The sequence below is a fragment of the Bombina bombina genome, chromosome 3 (assembly GCF_027579735.1).
Source record: "Bombina bombina isolate aBomBom1 chromosome 3, aBomBom1.pri, whole genome shotgun sequence".
Lineage (NCBI taxonomy): Eukaryota > Metazoa > Chordata > Amphibia > Anura > Bombinatoridae > Bombina > Bombina bombina.
In genome coordinates, this window is record NC_069501.1 from 365707848 (window position 1) to 365733026 (window position 25179).

The following is a 25179-nucleotide window of genomic DNA, read 5'->3' on the forward strand; positions in this document are numbered from 1 at the left end:
GTTTAGCTGTAATTTTCCTCTTGCTCATTTACTGTACCCGCACATATTATATACAGTTTTTCTCGCCATTAAATGGACTTTCTAAAGAAACCATTATTTTCGTCATATCTTATAATTTTCTATAAAACATTATAAAATACTTTATAATGAACAAATTTAAAAAAACACACTTTTTCTAACTTTGACCCCCAAAATGTGTTACACATCTACAACCACCAAATAACACCCATGCTAAATAGTTTCTAAATTTTGTCCTGAGTTTAGAAATACCCAAAGTTTACAAGTTTTTTGCTTTTTTGCAAGTTATAGGGCAATAAATACAAGTAGCACTTTGCTATTTCCAAACCATTTTTTTTTTTTTTTTTTTTTATATTAGTGATAGTTACATTGTAACACTGATATCTGTCAGGAATCCCTTAATATCCCTTGACGTGTATATATTTTTTTTTAGTAGACAACCCAAAGTATTGATCTAGGCCCATTTTGGTATATTTCATGCCACCATTTCACCGCCAAATGCGATTAAATAAAAAAAATCGTTAACTTTTTCACAAACTTTAGGTTTCTCACTGAAATTATTTACAAACAATTATGGCACAAATGGTTGTAAATGCTTCTCTGGGATCCCCTTTGTTCAGAAATAGCAGACATTTATGCCTTTGGCATTACTTTTTGGTAATTAGAAGGCTGCTAAATGCCGCTGTGCCCCACACTCGTATTATGCCCAGCAGTGAAGGGGTTAATTAGGTAGCTTGTAAAGTTAATTTTAGCTTTAGTGTAGAGATCAGACCTGCCATATACCACCCCCTGATCCCTCCTTGACCCCCCTCAAATAGCTCTCTTCCCTCCCCCACCTCACAATTGTCACCGCCATCTTAAGTACTGGCAGAAAGTCTGCCAGTACTAAAATAAAAAGCTTTTTATATATATATATATATATATATATATTTTTTTTTTTATTATTATTTATTTATTCTCCAGCGTTGGATCCCTCCTTAGCCCCCAACCTCCCTGATCCCCCCCAAACAGCTCTCTTACCCAGTACCCAGTTTGCTAAGAAAAAAAGTGTTGTTTTTTTTGGCAAAAAAGACAATTTTCTGTAGTGTAGCTGCCCCCCCCCCTTCAATAGCCTACCCCCTCCCAGATCCCTTTCTTAACATTTATTAACCCCCCTTCCCTCTCCCTTCATCCTATCACCTTCAATGTAATTTTATTTTAAAGTACTAGCACGTGCACTTTCCCGCCTGCCCCCCCCCCCCGCGCGCTCTCAACCACTTTCTAAAGAAACCATTATTTTCGTCATATCTTATAATTTACTATAAAACATTATAAAATACTTTATAATGAACAAATTTAAAAAATCACACGTTTTCTAACTTTGACCCCCAAAATGGGTTACACATCTACAACCACCAAATAACACCCATGCTAAATAGTTTCTAAATTTTGTCCTGAGTTTAGAAATACCCAATGTTTACAAGTTTTTTGCTTTTTTGCAAGTTATAGGGCAATAAATACAAGTAGCACTTTGCTATTTCCAAACCATTTTTTTTTTTTTTTAAATTAGTGATAGTTACATTGTAACACTGATATCTGTCAGGAATCCCTTAATATCCCTTGACATGTATATATTTTTTTTTAGTAGACAACCCAAAGTATTGATCTAGGCCCATTTTGGTATATTTCATGCCACCATTTCACCGCCAAATGCGATTAAATAAAAAAAATCGTTAACTTTTTCACAAACTTTAGGTTTCTCACTGAAATTATTTACAAACAATCATGGCACAAATGGTTGTAAATGCTTCTCTGGGATCCCCTTTGTTCAGAAATAGCAGACATTTATGCCTTTGGCATTACTTTTTGGTAATTAGAAGGCTGCTAAATGCCGCTGTGCCCCACACTCGTATTATGCCCAGCAGTGAAGGGGTTAATTAGGTAGCTTGTAAAGTTAATTTTAGCTTTAGTGTAGATGTACATGTCTGTCCCTAATTAGCTTTAAGTAGAAATTGACTACTGGTAAATATTATTTACTTGCCAGATGGTCTCAGCTAGCTCCCAGAAGTGATCCAGCAATGGGCCGCCCACCCGCCTTCCTGCTATGGCTCCCACCCACCAACGATCTGCACCATCGCTAACCGATGCATTAAAAGATCAGACGTACAGGATACTCTGCTTGTTATTAAGTGGTTAATAAAGGTGTAAACAAATATAGAAGTAACTGTAATGGGCTGTTTTATGGCGCAATACAGTTTAGCAGGCATTTCCAAATTAATTAATATAATGCCAAATACACATTCTTTTTCACGATTGCTAAAAGGAATCATAATTCAGATAGAAGATACCATTTTAAACAACTTTACAGTTTATTTTTATAATCAAATTTGCTTCATTCTCTTGGTATATTTTGTTGAAGGGACAGGAATGCACTACTGGGAGCTAGCTGAGACCATCTGGCAAGTAAATAATATTTACCAGTAGTCAATTTCTGCTCATGAGCCTACCTAGGTATTATTTTCATCAAATACTTCCAAGAGAACAAAGCATATTAGATAATAGAAGTCAACTGTAAAGTTGTTTACATTTGTATACTCTATTGAAATCATGGAAATCTAATTTTGACTTTACTGTCCCCTTTAATAGACCTTTGTGTGAAAAAAAATTATAAAATGAATTTCTTGAATAAACATTGTTGACAAGTATGCAATAAAATAATATATTGTTTGTATTAAAACAGCTTCATACAACATTAATTTACATCAATGAAATAAGTTTCACTTTCCAACATACCTTTCCTCTTTGGTGAGATGAGCTAGTCTCCTGGATTTCCGGGCAAGAATAAATCTAATCAAAACAAGAAAGAAAAAAAAAAACGTATGAAGCAGAACACCTATTTAATTAGTATTGTTAACTGTACAATAAAAGTTTGAGAATGTAACTCCTGTTTATGGGCTCAATTTATTAAGCTACGGATTTAATCCACCACCTTTCGGTCCACCTCTGAGGTCCCATAGAATTCAATCATTAGGCAATGATTAAGGGTTTGTAAAGAGCCTTAGACGGATGTTTATGAAAGTTACACCAAAAACAAACAGACTGTCTATTTTAATAGTAGTGCTGCTTATTTCCTGTACATAAAATATGGGCTAGACCCATTTCTAAAATCACTCTAAAAGAATAATTTTAGAAATTATTCTAGAAAAAAGTTCAATAAGACATCAATGTTTACTGTATTCTATCACATGTAATCAGTGGGACACAAAGAACAAAACTAAAAACTTAACAATTTGTGGTATGCTGTGGATGGAAACGATTCACTAAATGTGGGGAGTTCCTCTAATGGAGGTATTGGAGAAATTTTGTTCACTGCGCAGTTACATAATTATGTGTAGTGCTGTAAATAAGCAGAGCGAAAATTTCCGTCTCATAATTGATTTGGGTTGGCTCAAAGTTTATGGACATTTTTTTATAGTTTACATTTAAACAAACATTTCTAGACAAGGCTACAGCAAAACCCTGATGAACATAGACAGCTGGATGATTTGGGGCAGAATAATCAGCGTTGTCACCGGGGGCGGGGCACTAGTCCCCAGCAAAATGGTTGGGCCTCCCAACACCACTCTGCCCAGGCACTGGCACACCTAGCTCTGCCTGCGGCATGCCCAGTCCCATCCATAACATGCCTGGTCCCACCCAATCTCACCTTACCGATGAGGCCATGTCCACAAATTACTAACGAGCCTACTGGAGGTGCCCCTGCAAGAAGAGATTTCTGGGGAAGCCACTGAGAATAATCATAGTTTGTATTGGAAAAAAAGATTTTACTTAGTTCCAGGGATATAAAGCTTTAAGGGTACATAAAAAAAACTAAATAAAATGATCGAAAATTCGCCAGCATGGAAAGAAACTAAGTTTAATCTTAGTTTTTTTTTTTTAAACATATTTTAATTGCAAGTTTCTCTCCTTCACATCCAGAACCCTGCATAGCTAGATAAACAGCCCTGAAGCAAAAATGTGCCTTTTTTACAATTCTCTGAGGGACCTCACAGTACTGATGAAAAATGAGGATATGCAAACTACTTTTCCAATGGCAAAATACACCTTTTTTTTTTTTTTTTTTTTATTTGATTGAAAACTGTGGGTTTCTTCTATAGTAGGGATCGGCACACCCACTTGCCATTGCAGTTGTATATTACCTCTGAAAAAATTCAGCAGACGCTCATGAAAATAACTTTCATTTGCAGAAATATGCAAAAATGGAAAAAAGCCACCATATAAACAACATGTGAGCTATGATTTCCTAACTATTCCAAATACACACATTATGGTTCCATATTTAGCATCTGTTCACCATCTTAATTTTAGTTAAGTTAAAAAGTAAGGTGCTCTTTTCCCTGTACTGTTTCCAGCTTTACATTTTAAAATCATAACAAATAGTGAAGCAGGCTTTTGGCATATATATATTGATGCAATGGTATTAATACCTACCCCATTATAGCAGGCACAGTGCCATCTGGCTTGGTGTCATCAAGTGTCAATCCAATTGCTGCCTCTTCATCCTCAATAATCATGCTTCCACAATAATCTAACAAAATTGCAAAGGTCAGTCAATTGTTGTGGCCTCTACAAATATAAAGGGACAGTATACCTTGAGATTTTTCTATAAAATGCTTAGTTATGCATAATGAATCAACGTTTTTTTTTGCTCCCTTTTTTTTGTAATTTAGCACTGAATATAGAGCAATTTCTAAGAACTTAAAATGCACCTGCTGACTTCTCAAGGGTATAACCAAGCTACATGTCTGTATATCATTACATTTTTACTAACTTTCTAACAGTGCCTAGACTTGTTGTCTGCAGACTAAAGCCTTAATTGGCTTCTCCAAATAAAGCAAATGGTGGGTGGAGTTTGGCTATTGAGAAATAATTGCAGCAAAAAATATGTTAAGACTTGGCTGATATGTTAGTCTTTAGCAACAGAACAGAAATGCCTTGTAATTGCAAGGTGCTTACTGTCCCTTTAAGCCCGCTAAGATTAAGCTACTGCGTGTAGCCCATAGTACAATTTAAATATTTAAATATATCTATTTTTATGTTCCTACTAATTCCAAACTCTATACAATTATTTCACCCAGAAGTCTTTTTGAAGTACATCACTGAATAATTTTGTTAGGCAGTTGTAAATTGTGTTGTATGTAGGGTTGCTACCTCGGCCATGTTTTCCTGGACACTTTTGAACTATACATGCTGCAAGGTGTGCAGAGAGGAACATGAATAGTGTTGTTCATTGTCACTATTTGTGTGATGTCTAGAGTTGAAATTCATGTTCCTATCTGCACACCCTGCAGCATGTATAACTCATAAGTGTTCAGGAAAACATGGCTGAGGTGTATGATGTCTCAAATTCTTAAGAATTTCTAAACGTGAAAGAAACACACATACAGGGAATAAAATAAATGTTCACTTCTCCAAAATACCTTTCTTCCTCCAGAAGGCATCTTTGTAGTAAACCATACACTTTATTACTGAACCCATGGGAACACGATTAATCAGCTGATTTCTTAATGGAGGTAATTCAGGATTAAAGTGAATCTTCAGACAAAGAGCAGGTGGAATGGCACTTATAACATATTTGGCCTAAAAAAGAAAAAAGGATAACAAGGGTTAATTGCAAACCACATTTTCAACTACAAACGAACGGCTAGATTACGAGTTTTGCAGTATGGGTGAAAAAGCAGTGTTAAGGCTGATAATACAGCTTTTTCACTACCGCTGGTATTACGAGTCTTGCAGGTTTAGGGGCATCGCACACTTTTTTGGCCGTAACGCAAATTAACTTACGCAATTTGCGTAAAGTCTTTTTTAAATGGGACTTCCATAGCGCCGATATTACAAGCTTTTTATGGGAGACCAAAAAGTGAGTGGTACAGCCTATCCCGCAAGATTCGTAACGCAATCTAAAGTCAGTAGTTATGAGTTTTACACTACAAAGTGTTAAAAAGTACACTAACACCCATAAATTACCTATTAACCCCTTAACTGAGGCCCTCCCGCATCGCAAACACTATAATAAATGTATTAACCTCTAATCTACCGCTCTGCACATCGCCGCCATTAGAATAAACATATTAACCCCTAAACCGCTGCACTCCCTCATTGCAAACACTAGTTAAATATTATTAACCCCTAATCTGCTGTCCCTAACATCGCCGCAACCTACATTACAGTTATTAACCCCTAATCTGCTGTCCCCAACGTCGCCGTCACTATACTAAAGTTATTAACCCCTAAACCTAAGTCTAACCCTAACACCCCCTAACTTAAATATAATTAAAATAAATCTAAATAAAACTTACTATCATTACCTAAATAATTCCTATTTAAAACTAAATACTTACCTATAAAATAAACCCTAAGCTAGCTACAATATAACTAATAGTTACATTGTATCTATCTTAGGGTTTATTTTTATTTTACAATCAAGTTTTTATTTATTTTACCTAGGTAGAATACAGGTAGCCCTCAGTTTACGCCGGGGTTAGGTTCCAGAACGAATGGTTGTAAATCGAAACCGTTGTAAATTGAAACCCAGTTTATAATGTATGTCAATTAAGTGAGGGAGATAGGTTCCAGGCCCCTCTCAAAATTGTCATAAGTAACACCTAATACATTATTTTTAAAGCTTTGAAATGAAGACTTTAAATGCTAAACAGCATTATAAACCTTATAAAATAATCACACAACACAGAATATATAATTAAACTAAGTTAAATGAACAAAAACATTGGCTAAAAAGCATTATAAACCTAATAAAATAATCACACAACACAGACTTCACTTGCATTTTTTCTGCAAACAGTTCTTTCTATGCATTCCAATCTGGACTGATTTATAGACAGGAAGATCTTGTTCCTTTGAAATCTGCTCGACAGCTCAGGTCTTGTTAAACTGATTAATTTCAGCTTGCTTGGCTTTGCTGCAACACAAGCGGACAGCTCCACCTACTGGCTATTTTAATAAATGCACTGCTTTTCAATGCTTTTCAATAGCAGTCACATGACTGGAAAAAAAGGTCGTTATTCTGAAACGGTGTAAATTGAACCTTTGTAAATCGAGGGCCACCTGTAGTTACTAAATAGTTATTAACTATTTACTAACTACCTAGCTGAAATAAATACAAATTTACCTGTAAAATAAAACCTAACCTGTCTTACACTAACACTTAACCTTACACTACAATTAAATAAATTACCTAAATTAAATAAAATTACCTAAATTACAAAAAAAAAACCACTAAATTACACAAAATAAAAAAAACATTATCAGATATTTAAACTAATTACACCTAATCTAATAGCCCTATCAAAAAAAAAACTAGCCTAAACTAAACTACCAATAGCCCTTAAAAGGGCCTTTTGCAGGGCATTGCCCCAAAGAAATCAGCTCTTTTACCTGTAAAAAAATACAAACAACCCCCCAACAGTAAAACCCACCACCCACACAGCCAACCTCCTAAATTAAATCCTAACTAAAAAAGACCGGATATCCATCCTCAACGAAGCCGGGAGAAGCCGGGATGAAGACTTCTCCCGGCTTCGTTGAGGATGGGTGGGTTTTATTTTTAGCTTAGGGTTTGGGCAATTAAAAAAAGAGCTAAATGCCATTTTAAAAGCAATGCCCATCCAAATGCCCTTTTCAGGGCAATGGGGAGCTTAGGTTTTTTTAGTTAGGATTTTATTTGGGGGGTTGGTTGTGTGGGTGGTGGGTTTTATTGTTTGGGGGGGGGTGTTTTTTTTTTTTAACAGGTAAAAGAGCTGATTTCTTTGGGGCAATTCCCAGCAAAAGGCCCTTTTAAGGGCTATTGGTAGTTTAGTTTAGGCTAGGGTTTCTTTCTATTTTTTTTTTTGGGGGGGGGGGCTTTTTTAATTTTGATAGGGCAATAATATAGGTGTAATTAGTTTAAATATCTGATAATTTCTTTTTTTATTTTGTGTAATTTAGTGTTGTTGGTTTTTTTGTAATTTAGGTAATTGTATTTAATTTAGGTCATTTATTTAATTGTAGTGTAAGGTTAGATGTTAGTGTAACTCAGGTTAGGTTTTATTTTACAGGTAAATTTGTATTTATTTTAGCTAGGTAGTTATTACATAGTTAATAACTATTTACTAACTAGTCTACCTAGTTAAAATAAATACAAACTTGCCTGTAAAATAAAAATAAAACCTAAGATAGCTACAGGGTTTATATTATAGGTAAGTACAGGTAGCCCTGAGTTTACGCCAGGGTTAGGTTCCAGAAGGAATGGTTGTAAATCAAAACCGTTGTAAATTGAAACCCAGTTTATAATGTAAGTCAATGGGAAGTGAGGGAGTTAGGTTCCAGGCCCCTCTCAAAATTGTCATAAGTAACACCTAATACATTATTTTTAAAGCTTTGAAATTAAGACTTTAAATGCTAAACAGCATTATAAACCTAATAAAATAATCACACAACACAGAATATACAGGTGGCCCTCGGTTTACAACGGTTCAATTTGCACCGTTTCAGAATAACAACCTTTTTTTCCAGTCATGTAACTGCTATTGAAAAGCATTGAGAATCAGTGCATTGATTAAAATAGCCAGTAGGCGGAGCTGTCCGCTTGTGTTGCAGCAAAGCCAAGCAAGCTGAAATTAATCAGTTTAACCAGACCTGAGCTATCGAGCAGATTACAAAGGAACAAGATCTTCCTGTCTATAAATCAGTCCAGACTGGAATGCATAGAAAGAACTGTTTGCAGAAAAATGCAAGTGAAGTCTGTGTTGTGTGATTATTTTATTAGGTTTATAATGCTGTTTAGCAAATGTTTTTGTTCATTTAACTTAAGTTAAATTATATATTTTGTGTTGTGTGATTATTTTTATTAGGTTTATAATGCTGTTTAGCATTTAAAGTCTTCATGCCAAAGCTTTAAAAATAATGTATTAGGTGTTACTTATGACAATTTTGAGAGGGGCCTGGAACCTAACTCCCTCACTTCCAATTGACTTACATTATAAACTGGGTTTCAATTTACAAAGGTTTCGATTTACAACCATTCCTTCTGGAACCTAACCCCGGCGTAAACTGAGGGCTACTTGTATTTAGTTTTAAATAGGAATTATTTAGGTAATGATAGTAATTTTTATTTAGATTTATTTTAATTATATTTAAGTTAGGGGGTGTTAGGGTTAGACTTAGGTTTAGGGGTTAATAAATTTAGTATAGTGGCGGCGACGTTGGCGGAAGATTAGGGGTTAATAAATGTAGGTAGGTGGCGGCCAGGGGCGGTTGGTTCTACACAGGGGCCCACAGGGGCCAGTGCCCATATAAAAATGTCCCTGGCCCCCCCTGTGCTGGCCACTGAGCTGACTGAAAAATACCAGACAAGATCAAGGCTATTTATCTGCTTCCCTGTCCCTGAAACACTGTCTAGTCAAAGCGTGGGGTTAACAAAGTGAAGTAAAACTTGTGCCCCCTCCCCTTTCAGAGATGTGCTTCAGTTCCCGGGCTGTTGTGGGGGCGGTGCGGGGCATCTTACAGCTGCAGTCTGCAGATAAGAGTTCCAGAAGTGTCACTGGTTGGTTTTGCAGACGTTCTCTCTAGCCTTTACACTGCCAGAACAGAAGAGATGTAAGTCTGCCCTCTAACCTCCACAACTCTATAATGACTGAGAGTTGTAAATTGAAACCCAGTTTATAATGTATGTCAATTAAGTGAGGGAGATAGGTTCCAGGCCCCTCTCAAAATTGTCATAAGTAACACCTAATACATTATTTTTAAAGCTTTGAAATGAAGACTTTAAATGCTAAACAGCATTATAAACCTTATAAAATAATCACACAACACAGAATATATAATTAAACTAAGTTAAATGAACAAAAACATTGGCTAAACAGCATTATAAACCTAATAAAATAATCACACAACACAGACTTCACTTGCATTTTTTCTGCAAACAGTTCTTTCTATGCATTCCAATCTGGACTGATTTATAGACAGGAAGATCTTGTTCCTTTGAAATCTGCTCGACAGCTCAGGTCTTGTTAAACTGATTAATTTCAGCTTGCTTGGCTTTGCTGCAACACAAGCGGACAGCTCCACCTACTGGCTATTTTAATAAATGCACTGCTTTTCAATGCTTTTCAATAGCAGTCACATGACTGGAAAAAAAGGTCGTTATTCTGAAACGGTGTAAATTGAACCTTTGTAAATCGAGGGCCACCTGTAGTTACTAAATAGTTATTAACTATTTACTAACTACCTAGCTGAAATAAATACAAATTTACCTGTAAAATAAAACCTAACCTGTCTTACACTAACACTTAACCTTACACTACAATTAAATAAATTACCTAAATTAAATTAAATTACCTAAATTACAAAAAAAACCCCACTAAATTGCACAAAATAAAAAAAACATTATCAGATATTTAAACTAATTACACCTAATCTAATAGCCCTATCAAAAAAAAAACTAGCCTAAACTAAACTACCAATAGCCCTTAAAAGGGCCTTTTGCAGGTCATTGCCCCAAAGAAATCAGCTCTTTTACCTGTAAAAAAATACAAACAACCCCCCAACAGTAAAACCCACCACCCACACAGCCAACCTCCTAAATAAAATCCTAACTAAAAAAACCTAAGCTCCTCATTGCCCTAAAAAGGGCATTTGGATGGGCATTGCCCTTAAAAGGGCATTTAGCTCTTTTTCAATTGCCCAAACCCTAAGCTAAAAATAAAACCCACCCAATAAACACTTAAAAAAGCCTAACACTAGCCCCCGAAGATCCACTTACAGTTTTGAAGACCGGACATCCATCTTCAACGAAGCCGGGAGAAGCCGGGATGAAGACTTCTCCCGGCTTCGTTGAGGATGGGTGGGTTTTATTTTTAGCTTAGGGTTTGGGCAATTAAAAAAAGAGCTAAATGCCATTTTAAAAGCAATGCCCATCCAAATGCCCTTTTCAGGGCAATGGGGAGCTTAGGTTTTTTTAGTTAGGATTTTATTTGGGGGGTTGGTTGTGTGGGTGGTGGGTTTTATTGTTTGGGGGGGGGTGTTTTTTTTTTTTTAACAGGTAAAAGAGCTGATTTCTTTGGGGCAATTCCCAGCAAAAGGCCCTTTTAAGGGCTATTGGTAGTTTAGTTTAGGCTAGGGTTTCTTTCTATTTTTTTTTTGGGGGGGGGGGGCTTTTTTAATTTTGATAGGGCAATAATATAGGTGTAATTAGTTTAAATATCTGATAATTTCTTTTTTTATTTTGTGTAATTTAGTGTTGTTGGTTTTTTTGTAATTTAGGTAATTGTATTTAATTTAGGTCATTTATTTAATTGTAGTGTAAGGTTAGATGTTAGTGTAACTCAGGTTAGGTTTTATTTTACAGGTAAATTTGTATTTATTTTAGCTAGGTAGTTATTACATAGTTAATAACTATTTACTAACTAGTCTACCTAGTTAAAATAAATACAAACTTGCCTGTAAAATAAAAATAAAACCTAAGATAGCTACAGGGTTTATATTATAGGTAAGTACAGGTAGCCCTGAGTTTACGCCAGGGTTAGGTTCCAGAAGGAATGGTTGTAAATCAAAACCGTTGTAAATTGAAACCCAGTTTATAATGTAAGTCAATGGGAAGTGAGGGAGTTAGGTTCCAGGCCCCTCTCAAAATTGTCATAAGTAACACCTAATACATTATTTTTAAAGCTTTGAAATTAAGACTTTAAATGCTAAACAGCATTATAAACCTAATAAAATAATCACACAACACAGAATATACAGGTGGCCCTCGGTTTACAACGGTTCAATTTGCACCGTTTCAGAATAACAACCTTTTTTTCCAGTCATGTAACTGCTATTGAAAAGCATTGAGAATCAGTGCATTGATTAAAATAGCCAGTAGGCGGAGCTGTCCGCTTGTGTTGCAGCAAAGCCAAGCAAGCTGAAATTAATCAGTTTAACCAGACCTGAGCTATCGAGCAGATTACAAAGGAACAAGATCTTCCTGTCTATAAATCAGTCCAGACTGGAATGCATAGAAAGAACTGTTTGCAGAAAAATGCAAGTGAAGTCTGTGTTGTGTGATTATTTTATTAGGTTTATAATGCTGTTTAGCAAATGTTTTTGTTCATTTAACTTAAGTTAAATTATATATTTTGTGTTGTGTGATTATTTTTATTAGGTTTATAATGCTGTTTAGCATTTAAAGTCTTCATGCCAAAGCTTTAAAAATAATGTATTAGGTGTTACTTATGACAATTTTGAGAGGGGCCTGGAACCTAACTCCCTCACTTCCAATTGACTTACATTATAAACTGGGTTTCAATTTACAAAGGTTTCGATTTACAACCATTCCTTCTGGAACCTAACCCCGGCGTAAACTGAGGGCTACTTGTATTTAGTTTTAAATAGGAATTATTTAGGTAATGATAGTAATTTTTATTTAGATTTATTTTAATTATATTTAAGTTAGGGGGTGTTAGGGTTAGACTTAGGTTTGGGGGTTAATAAATTTAGTATAGTGGCGGCGACGTTGGCGGAAGATTAGGGGTTAATAAATGTAGGTAGGTGGCGGCCAGGGGCGGTTGGTTCTACACAGGGGCCCACAGGGGCCAGTGCCCATATAAAAATGTCCCTGGCCCCCCCTGTGCTGGCCACTGAGCTGACTGAAAAATACCAGACAAGATCAAGGCTATTTATCTGCTTCCCTGTCCCTGAAACACTGTCTAGTCAAAGCGTGGGGTTAACAAAGTGAAGTAAAACTTGTGCCCCCTCCCCTTTCAGAGATGTGCTTCAGTTCCCGGGCTGTTGTGGGGGCGGTGCGGGGCATCTTACAGCTGCAGTCTGCAGATAAGAGTTCCAGAAGTGTCACTGGTTGGTTTTGCAGACGTTCTCTCTAGCCTTTACACTGCCAGAACAGAAGAGATGTAAGTCTGCCCTCTAACCTCCACAACTCTATAATGACTGAGAGTTTTCCTTATTTTTCTAATGTATGTAAATAATTATTTGACACCATTTTCATTGAATGTGCTATCTGAACTATGTAGCACTAGTTAAGTGCATAGTCTTTTCTTTTTCTTTATTTATTTTTTTACTTAGTGTGTGTATGTATGTATATATATATATATGTGTGTGTGTGTGTATGTATGTATTTGTGTGTGTGTGTATGTATGCGTGTATATGTGCGTGTATATACATTTATACACACACACACACACACAAATACATACACACACACACACACACACACATATATTTGTTTCCGTTTTTTAATGTGCCCCCCTGATTAAACACTGGCCCCATCTTGGCCCTCCCCAGTAAAATTTGTCTAGAACCGCCACTGGTGGCGGCGATGTTAGGAGCGGCAGATTAGGGGTTAATAAGTATAGGTAGGTTGCGGAGACATTGGGGGCGGGAGATTAGGGGTTAAAAAATATAATGTAGGTGTCAGCGATGTCGGGCGGCAGATTAGGGGTTAATAAGTATAATGTAGGTGTCAGCGATGTTGGGGGCAGCAGATTAGAGGTTAATAAGTGTAAGATTAGGGGTGTTTAGACTCGGGGTTCATGTTAGGGTGTTTGGTGTAAACATAAATTTTGTTTCCCCATAGGAATCAATGGGGCTGCGTTACTGAGCTTTACGTTGCTTTTTTGCAGGTGTTAAGACTTTTTTTCAGCTGGCTCTCCCCATTGATGCACAAGCACGTAAAACCAACTCACAGCAGCTTTCAGCAGCGCTGGTATTGGAGTGCGGTATGGAGCACAATTTTGCTCTACGCTCACTTCTTGTCTGATAACGCTGGGTTTTTATAAACCTGTAATACCAGCGCTGTAGGGAAGTGAGAGGTGACAATAACGTGCAAGTTAGCTCCGCACCCCTCATAACGCAAAACTCTTATCTAGCCGTAAAAAAGACTAATTAATAAGGATGAGAAAACATATTACTAGTTTATAAAATGTTTCTGAAACAATTATAGCTATGCCTAATTTTCTGCAACATAACCAACAAATAACATAAAATACCTAGACATTAATATAATTACCTCATATACTTCATGATTTAGTGTTTCCACCACAATATTTTCTGCTGATTGGTCAATGCGTACTACTGGTCTTTGTAGTTTAACTCTCCCTTGTAAATAATCTGCCATTTTTTCACTTATCTGTCCAGATCCTCCAACAAATTTTCTCTCCTTTAAAAAGAAAAAAAATGCATTAAAAAAAAACATAATTTATGCTTACCTGATAAATTTATTTCTCTTGTAGTGTATCCAGTCCACGAATTATCAATTACTTGTGGGATATTCTCCCTCCCAACAGGAAGTTGCAAGAGGATCACCCACAGCAGAGCTGCTATACAGCTCCTCCCCCCACTGCCATATCCAGTCATTCGACCGAAACAAGACGAGAAAGGAGAAACCATAGGGTTCAGTGGTGACTGTAGTTTAATTAAAATTTAGACCTGCCTTAAAAGGACAGGGCAGGCCGTGGACTGGATACACTACAAGAGAAATAAATTTATCAGGTAAGCATAAATTATGTTTTCTCTTGTTAAGTGTATCCAGTCCACGGATCATCCATTACTTGTAGGATACCAATACCAAAGCTAAAGTACACGGATGATGGGAGGGACAAGGCAGGAACTTAAACAGAAGGAACCACTGCCTGTAGAACCTTTCTCCCAAAAACAGCCTCCGAAGAAGCAAAAGTGTCAAATTTGTAACATTTTGAAAAGGTGTGAAGCGAAGACCAAGACGCAGCCTTGCAAATCTGTTCAACAGAGGCCTCATTTTTAAAGGCCCAGGTGGAAGCCACAGCTCTAGTAGAATGAGCTGTAATCCTTTCAGGGGGCTGCTGTCCAGCAGTCTCATAGGCTAAGTGTATTATGCTCCGAAGCCAAAAGGAGAGAGGTTGTCGAAGCTTTTTGACCTCTCCTCTGTCCAGAGTAAATGACAAACAGGGCAGATGTTTGACGAAAATCTTTAGTAGCCTGTAAGTAAAACTTCAAGGCACGGACTACGTCCAGATTATGCAAAAGACGTTCCTTCTTTGAAGATGGATTAGGACACAATGATGGAACAACAATCTCTTGATTGATATTCCTGTTAGAAACCACCTTAGGTAAAAACCCAGGTTTGGTACGCAGAACTACCTTGTCTGAATGAAAAATCAGATAAGGAGAATCACAATGTAAGGCAGATAACTCAGAGACTCTTCGAGCCGAGGAAATAGCCATCAAAAACAGAACTTTCCAAGATAAAAGTTTAATATCAATGGAATGAAGGGGTTCAAACGGAACTCCCTGAAGAACTTTAAGAACCAAGTTTAAGCTCCACGGGGGAGCAACAGTTTTAAACACAGGCTTAATCCTAACCAAAGCCTGACAAAATGCCTGGACGTCTGGAACTTCTGCCAGACGCTTGTGCAAAAGAATAGACAGAGCAGAGATCTGTCCTTTTAAAGAACTAGCTGATAAGCCTTTATCCAAACCCTCTTGGAGAAAGGACAATATCCTAGGAATCCTAACCTTACTCCATGAGTAACTCTTGGATTCACGCCAATAAAGATATTTACGCCATATCTTATGGTAGATTTTCCTGGTGACAAGCTTCCGAGCCTGTATTAAGGTATCAATGACTGACTCGGAGAAGCCACGCCTTGATAGAATCAAGCGTTCAATCTCCATGCAGTCAGTCTCAGAGAAATTAGATTTGGATGATTGAAAGGACCTTGTATTAGAAGGTCCTGCCTCAGAGGCAGAGTCCATGATGGAAGAGATGACATGTCCACTAGGTCTCCATACCAGGTCCTGCGTGGCCACGCAGGCGCTATCAGAATCACTGATGCTCTCTCCTGTTTGATTTTGGCAATCAGTCGAGGGAGCAGAGGAAATGGTGGAAACACATAGACCAGGTTGAAGAACCAAGGAGCTGATAGAGCATCTATCAGTGTTGCTCCCTGGTCCATGGACCTGGATCCGTTACAAGGAAGCTTGGCGTTCTGGCGAGACGCCATGAGATCCAGTTCTAGTTTGCCCCAACGATGGACCAGTTGAGCAAACACCTCCGGATGGAGTTCCCACTCCCCCGGATGAAAAGTCTGACGACTTAGAAAATCCGCCTCCCAGTTCTCTACGCCTGGGATGTGGACCGCTGACAGGTGGCAAGAGTGAGACTCTGCCCAGCGAATAATCTTTGAGACTTCTAACATCGCTAGGGAACTCCTGGTTCCCCCTTGATGGTTGATGTAAGCCACAGTCGTGATGTTGTCCGACTGAAATCTGATGAACCTCAGTGTTGCTAACTGAGGCCAAGCTAGAAGAGCATTGAATATTGCTCTTAACTCCAGAAAATTTATTGGGAGGAGTTTCTCCTCCTGAGTCCACGATCCCTGAGCCTTCAGGGAGTTCCAGACTGCGCCCCAACCTAGAAGGCTGGCATCTGTTGTTACAATCGTCCAATCTGGCCTGCAAAAGGTCATACCCTTGGACAGATGGACCAGAGAAAGCCACCAGAGAAGAGAATCTCTGGTCTCTTGATCCAGATTTAGTAGAGGGGACAAATCTGAGTAATCCCCATTCCACTGACTTAGCATGCATAATTGCAGCGGTCTGAGATGCAGGCGTGCAAATGGCACTATGTCCATTGCCGCTACCATTAAGCCGATTACTTCCATGCACTGAGCCACTGACGGGCGTGGAATGGAATGAAGGACACGGCAAGCATTTAGAAGTTTTGATAACCTGGACTCCGTCAGGTAAATTTTCATCTCTACAGAATCTATAAGAGTCCCTAGGAAGGAGACTCTTGTGAGTGGTGATAGAGAACTCTTTTCCACGTTCACTTTCCACCCATGCGACCTCAGAAATGCCAAAACTATCTCTGTATGAGACTTGGCAATTTGAAAGCTTGACGCCTGTATCAGGATGTCGTTTAGATACGGAGCCACCGCTATGCCTCGCGGTCTTAGAACCGCCAGAAGGGAGCCCAGAACCTTTTTAAAAATTCTCGGGGCAGTGGCCAACCCGAAGGGAAGAGCTACAAATTGGTAATGCCTGTCTAGAAAGGCAAACCTTAGGAACCGATGATGATCTTTGTGAATCGGTATGTGAAGGTAGGCATCCTTTAAGTCCACTGTGGTCATGTACTGACCCTCTTAGATCATGGGTAGGATGGTCCGAATAGTTTCCATTTTGAATGATGGAACTCTGAGGAATTTGTTTAAGATCTTTAGATCCAAGATTGGTCTGAAGGTTCCCTCTTTCTTGGGAACCACAAACAGATTTGAATAAAATCCCTGTCCTTGTTCCGTCCGCGGAACTGGATGGATCACTCCCATTACTAGGAGGTCTTGCACACAGCTTAGGAATGCCTCTTTCTTTATCTGGTTTGCTGATAACTTTGAAAGATGAAATCTCCCTTGTGGTGGAGAAGCTTTGAAGTCCAGAAGATATCCCTGAGATATGATCTCCAATGCCCAGGGATCCTGAACATCTCTTGCCCACGCCTGGGCGAAGAGAGAAAGTCTGCCCCACACTAGATCCGTTTCCGGATAGGGGGGCGTTCCTTCATGCTGTCTTGGGGGCAGCAGCAGGCTTTCTGGCCTGCTTGCCCTTGTTCCAGGACTGGTTAGGTTTCCAGGCCTGTCTGGAATGAGCAACAGTTCCCTCTTGTTTTGAAGCGGAGGAAGTTGATGCTGCTCCTGCCTTGAAATTTCGAAAGGCACGAAAATTAGACTGTTTGGCCTTTGATTTGGCCCTGTCCTGAGGAAGGGTATGACCCTTGCCTCCAGTAATGTCAGCAATAATTTCCTTCAAGCCAGGCCCGAATAAGGTCTGCCCCTTGAAAGGAATGTTGAGTAATTTAGACTTTGAAGTCACGTCAGCTGACCAGGATTTAAGCCATAGCGCCCTACGCGCCTGGATGGTGAATCCGGAATTCTTAGCCGTTAGTTTAGTCAAATGAACAATGGCATCAGAAACAAATGAGTTATCTAGCTTAAGCGTTCTAAGCTTGTCAATAATTTCATTCAATGGAGATGTCTGGATGGCCTCTTCCAGGGCCTCAAACCAGAATGCCGCCGCAGCAGTGACAGGCGCAATGCATGCAAGGGGCTGTAAAATAAAATAAATGTTGAATAAACATTTTCTTATGGTAACCCTCCAATTTTTTATCCATTGGATCTGAAAAAGCACAACTGTCCTCAACCGGGATAGTGGTACGCTTTGCTAAAGTAGAAACTGCTCCCTCCACCTTAGGGACCGTATGCCATAAGTCCCGTGTAGTGGCGTCTATTGGAAACATTTTTCTAAATATAGGAGGTGGGGAAAAGGGCACACCGGGTCTATCCCACTCCTTGCTAATAATTTCTGTAAGCCTTTTAGGTATAGGAAAAACGTCAGTACACACCGGCACCGCATAGTATCTATCCAGCCTACACAATTTCTCTGGAATTGCAACTGTGTTACAGTCATTCAGAGCAGCTAATACCTCCCCAAGCAATACACGGAGGTTCTCAAGCTTAAATTTAAAATTATAAATCTCTGAATCAGGTTTCCCCGAGTCAGAGATGTCACCCACAGACTGAAGCTCTCCGTCCTCATGTTCTGCATACTGTGACGCAGAATCAGACATGGCTCTAACAGCATTTGCGCGCTCTGTATCTCTCCTAACCCCAGAGCTATCGCGCTTGCCTCTTAATTCAGGCAATCTAGATAATACCTCTGACAGGGTATTATTCATGATTGCAGCCATGTCCTGCAAGGTAATCGCGATGGGCGTCCCTGATGTAATTGGCGCCATATTAGCGTGCGTCCCCTGAGCGGGAGACGAAGGGTCTGACACGTGGGGAGAGTTAGTCGGCATAACTTCCCCCTCGACAGAACCCTCTGGTGATAATTCTTTTATAGATAAAGACTGATCTTTACTGTTTAAGGTGAAATCAATACATTTAGTACACATTCTCCTATGGGGCTCCACCATGGCTTTCAAACATAATGAACAAGTAGGTTCCTCTGTGTCAGACATGTTTAAACAGACTAGCAATGAGACTAGCAAGCTTGGAAAACACTTTAAAACAAGTTTACAAGCAATATAAAAAAACGTTACTGTGCCTTTAAGAAACACAAATTTTCCCAAATTTTGAAATAACAGTGAAAAAATGCAGTTACACTAACAAAATTTTTACAGTGTATGTAATTAGTTAGCAGAGCATTGCAACCACTTGCAAATGGATGATTAACCCCTTAATACCAAAAACGGAATAACAAATGACAAAAACGTTTTTTAAACAATCACAACAACTGCCACAGCTCTACTGTGGCTTTTTACCTCCCTCAATACAACTTTTGAAGCCTTTTGAGCCCTTCATAGAAGTCCTGGATCATGCAGGAAGAAGCTGGATGTCTGTGTCTGTAATTTTTTCTAGGCAAAATTCAAGCCAGCCATGTGGAAAAAACTAGGCCCCAATAAGTTTTATCACAAAACATATATAAAAAACGATTAAACATGCCAGCAAACGTTTTAAAATACACTATTATAAGAGTATGTATCTCTATTAATAAGCCTGATACCAGTCGCTATCACTGCATTTAAGGCTTTACTTACATTACTTCGGTATCAGCAGCATTTTCTAGCAAATTCCATCCCTAGAAAAATAGTTTAACTGCACATACCTTATTGCAGGAAAACCTGCACGCTATTCCCCCTCTGAAGTTACCTCACTCCTCAGAATATGTGAGAACAGCAAAGGATCTTAGTTACTTCTGCTAAGATCATAGAAAACGCAAGCAGATTCTTCTTCCAAATACTGCCTGAGATAAACAGTACACTCCGGTACCATTTAAAAATAACAAACTTTTGATTGAAGAAATAAACTAAGTATAAAACACCACAGTCCTCTTACGACCTCCATCTTAGTTGAGAGTTGCAAGAGAATGACTGGATATGACAGTGAGGGGAGGAGCTATATAGCAGCTCTGCTGTGGGTGATCCTCTTGCAACTTCCTGTTGGGAAGGAGAATATCCCATAAGTAATGGATGATCCATGGACTGGATACACTTAACAAGAGAAAAGCAGAGTAACTAACCTTGGTTTTCTATAAAGGGGTTAGCATAACACTCACCGGCCTCCAACTGCTAATAGCCACCATTACTCTTACTAAAGAGGATTACATGGAAACAGCATTGCCCCAATCCTTGCTTGTAGGGAAACTACCCATTAACGGATTAATTTTCTTCAGACACCATCTTCACATATCCATCCTGATGTATAAGGCAAAGAATGACTGGGGTTTATGGGAAGTGGAAGTGATACTTAACAGCTTTGCTGGGGTGTTCTTTGCCTCCTATTGGTGGCCAGGATTTGAATTCCCATGCCAATTGGAAAGAAAACACACTGGCAGGTTGGATACGTTTAAAACAGTAAATGTTGGATACAGAGAATTGCTGAGATATACTGTATGTACATAACATATTCAAATATAAGGTGCAGGCAATCACTGATGTCAACAAGTACATATGTGTACAAGCCAATGACAGATGTTAAGGAGCTTACTATATAAATTGTCAAGAAGCTGGAATCTGCATTCATATGTTTATGGTTTTGAAATATGTCACCATTTTAATTTCAAATGTTTTCCGTTCCTGGGTGCTTTTAAAGTTCCCTTTCAGCATTTTAATGGTGAGGTTTCCAATAGAGTGGCCAGTCTGTGAGAAGTTGTGTCCAATTGGGATACAGTATTTGTTTTCTTTATGGTTTTTATTGGAGTGTGTATGTAGATTCATTTTAAAGGTGCAGTTTTTGTCCAGTTTCTCCTATGTAGCTTCCCAAGTCACATATGTCATGTATACCACATTTACAGACATATATTAGTACTCTCCCTTAATGTTGTAAGTTTTGCGATTGTGAAGGGCCTTTTTGCTACATTTGGTGCATTCTGTATGTTGCCCTTGTCTAAGCTCAATTTACTACAGATTAGTTTGTTTCAGGTTAGGTGATAGTTTAAATGCCAATATTAAGTGTAGTATCCTCTACAAGAAGTGGCTGTAGATCTTTTATGATTATGCGTATGTTCTGTAGAACAAGGTTGTATGTGTCTACAAAAGGAGTCTGTGTTGTGCTTTCCTTTATTTTGTATTGCAGAAATTGTTCAAGTGGTGCTTTTAGGGCAGATTTAATTGTTTTGTTTATTGTCCTTGTCTTATATCAATTTTCTCTGAATTATTTTGACAGTGCCTTCATTATAACAGCAAATACAATGTTATTTGATAGCTTGGCTATAGATAATGGCATGTTTGGTATGACTGGGATAAAAACTGGTGCTGTAAAGGTAGCTACATCTGTCTGCAGATTTTTTTTAGATGGGAGAATGGAGTTTGCCGTTGCTTATGGTTATTGTGCAGTCCAAGAAGCTAACGCTGTGCTTTGAAAAGTTAATTTTAAGTTTAATTTATGGATGGAATGAGTTATAGAAGGCTTGAAAATGTTCTTCTCCTATGTCCATAAGATAAAAATATCATCTATGTAGCGATAAAATGGCCCCACAATACACAAACCTATTTATGGCTTGAACAGATTTTCCTAACCACCCACCCCCATAAACCGTATAAAGATTATCGCTACATAGATGATATTTTCATCATATAGACAGAAGGACAAGAAAATTTGCTAAAACCTCCTCAGCTTACTATTCCTGTATCTGAATGCAAACTAAAATGTTGTTTGTTAAATAAATGTGCCTAGTGGGAGTTTTAAATACTGAAAGCATTTACTAAATACAATGCAATCAACATTACAGAGTTCAATTCAGTTTGAATGAAGGGATCCCAGCATTAATGGCTTTTGTAATTGTGAAAGGAATCCATTAAAACAAGGTACTATTAAATCTTCAGTTACATTTGTATCAGTTATATATTCACACTCAGTATTGTCACTATCATTTATATTTTAAAGTAGCTTTAGAGATTAGCTGACAATTTAAATATAGCTAATTACTTATTCTTCCATTGAACAATATTAGTGGAGTGTGTCAGTTCATAATTCTTTTAAATTACGCTTTCCTGCAAATTTCTGTAAAATATTTTGAATCACATAACTTTCATTTTAAGTGGAATATGCAGATACATGTAGTTTAATTTATACTTTCATTCTATATTGAGCCTTATTGACATGTTGTTATTTCTTTAGAAGTAATAGAATAGCAAGTAACTCTTTTATTTTACCTGCCCTCCATTAGTAGTTGAAAAAATCCTTGTAGTTCCTCCGCATTGCTTCACGTACCACAAGAACCAAAGCGCTGAAACTTCATGAGGCTCTGAAGTCACATTTACGTTCACAAAAAGAGTTGCAAACCTCTTTGCAGCACTGAAGGAAAAGTAACAAAATACTAGTTAAAAGGAGAAATCCGTCTTCAATGCTTTGGATACCTCAATACATGGGGAGTATTGAGATTAAACAACACTAATGAAAATGCTATTTAATATACAAATATTTATTTAATTTTCATTCTACAGAAACATTCAAATGGGAGAACAAATATTAAATAAATAAAAAATATTTTACCATTACATTGCAAACAAACAGACAATCACACATCCTTATGTTTTACCTTATTAAAAATAAACAGGAAATTTGAACACAAGAGTATTAGGTATTGAGTATCAATGTTCAGAGATAAATATTAGTAATTGGATAATGAAAATTGTGGTATCAGCTAATTTCACACTATTTTTTTTATACATGGATAGTATATATTGTCAATCACTCAAATGTAAAGCATAGGAAATAAATTGTTTCAATGCATTTTTAATTATTTTGCAATCCAGAGACATAACATGACTTCAGACCTCTGGTTAACGATTACACTCGACTAAAAAGTAGAACAAAAACCATAAAAAATAGATTTAAAAGTACAGTTACACTCCTAACACTGTATAATAAAATAAAATTAAAATATTTTGCATAAAAAAGTTATATGAGCTTTAACATAGAGATACATACATACACATGTCTAAATATGTATATGTACATACATATATATATATATATATATACACTCACCGGCCACTTTTTTAGGTACACCTTGCTAGTACTGTGTTTGATCCACTTTTGCCTTCAGAACTGACTTAATTCTTCGTGGCATAGATTCAACAAGGTGTTGGAAACATTGCTCAGAGATTTTGGTCCATATTGAAATGATAGCATCACGCAGTTGCTGCAGATTTGTCGGCTGCATGTCCATGATGCAAATCTCTCATTCCACCACATCCCAAAGGTGCTCTATTGAATTGAGATCTGGTGACTGTGAAGGCCATTGGAGTACAGTGAACTCATTGTCATGTTCAAGAAACCAGTTTGAGATGACTTGTACTTTGTGACAAGGTGTATTATCCTGCTGGAAGTAGCCAAAAGAAGTAGTCATAAACGGATGCACATGGTCAGCAACAATACTCAGGTAGGCCATGGCGTTTAAACGATGCTCAATTTGTACTAAGGGGCCCAAAGTGTGCCGAGAAAGTATCCCCCACACCATTACACCACCACCCTGAACCGTTGATACAAGATAGGATGGATCCATGCTTTCATGTTGTTTACGTCAAATTCTGACCCTAACATCTGAATGTCGCAGCTGAAATCAAGACTCATCAGACCAGGAAACCTTTTTCCAATTTTCTATAGTTCAATTTTGGTGAGCCTGTGAGAATTGTAACCTCAATTTCCTGTTCTTAGCTGACAGGAGTGGTCTTCTGCTGCTGTAGCCCATCAGCTTCAAAGTTTGATGTGTTTTGTGTGTTCAGACAGGGCCGGTGCTAGGATTTTGGGCCACACAGACGAGGATACATTTTGCCCCCCCCCCCCGATTACATAGCATCCCATTGCAAGTTAAAGGGATATGAACACAATTTTTTATATCATGATTTTAAGCAGCTTTCTAATTAACTCCTATTATCAATTTTCTTCATTCTCTTGATATCCTATTTAAAAAGCAGGAATGTAAGCTTAGGAGCCAACCCATTTTTGGTTCAGCAACTGGGTAGTGCTTGCTGATTGGTGGCTAAATTCAAATCAAACAGTGGTAGTGCTGCATAGCAAATCAAACAGTGGTAGTGCTGCATATATGTGTGTGTGTGTGTGTGTGTATATATATATATATATATATATATACTGTATGTGTGTATATATATGTATGTGTTATATATATATATATCTATAAGCAAAACGAGATAGGAAGCGCACAAAGGCACTTACATAGTGCAAATCAATACATATTCCTCTGACAAAGCGGTGACGTAACCGCGAAACGCGTAAGGCCACGCCCACCTTGCGTCAGTTATCAGCGATCAGCTGCATGTTTATAGATTGTTTCAACGGATATTGTATAATTTGAAATTGCGATATCCTTGTCATCTTAACAGTCTATATAATAGACTTGAGAAATTGTGTGACTGCTTGGAACATCAGGAACACACTGGATTTATGGTGATCGTTTCAGCGTTCTGGACTAATCACAGTGAACACTGATCCTCAGCTGTGTGCTTGCATCCATATATGCTTTTACATACCTCATATGTTTGAGGTTTGCTCTTGTGAGTAGATACCCTACGGGGGATTTTCTTTTATACGTGTGTATAATTTTGTTTGAATAAATTAATTTGCACTATGTAGGTGCCTTTGTGCACTTCCTATATCGTTTGCTTAGAGATTTCTACCCTACTCCGTGAGATATCAGAGGATTTTCAGGATACAGCAGCCGACATCCACACCACTGCGTGGGATTCAACCAATTTATCCTCTTTTATTGTGAATAATACAATTTTTATTGTGGACCTATATAGTATTAGTTGGTTCTGATCAGTTGTGTATCTATATACATTTATTATTATTGTCTGCACACTACATATATATGTGTTAAGTGTTATTTAAGTTTAGTAAAAATATCAGTTTATTAAGAGTGCAGTTCTGTGTTTTTGAAATATTGTTTGTTTTCATCACACTTTCCCTTGTTCTATATATATATATGTGTGTGTGTGTGTGTGCGCGCATGTATGTATGTATATATACATATACATATATACTGTATATGTGTGTATATTTATATATATACAGGGAGTGCAGAATTATTAGGCAAGTTGTATTTTTGAGGATTAATTTTATTACTGAACAACAA

General features: G+C 37.8%; 1 protein-coding gene across 1 annotated transcript in view; it reads right to left on the reverse strand.

Annotated features, from left to right (window-relative positions):
• The window catches only part of LOC128653290 (amine oxidase [flavin-containing]), a 372917-nt gene that overhangs the window by 27670 nt on the left and 320068 nt on the right, over positions 1-25179 (reverse strand). The window contains exons 6-10 of the mRNA XM_053706494.1: positions 22235-22376; positions 14057-14206; positions 5478-5637; positions 4489-4585; positions 2791-2844 (exon numbers count right to left, since the gene is read on the reverse strand). Coding sequence (XP_053562469.1) covers positions 2791-2844; positions 4489-4585; positions 5478-5637; positions 14057-14206; positions 22235-22376 — 603 coding nt within the window. The remainder of the gene's footprint in view (positions 1-2790; positions 2845-4488; positions 4586-5477; positions 5638-14056; positions 14207-22234; positions 22377-25179) is intronic.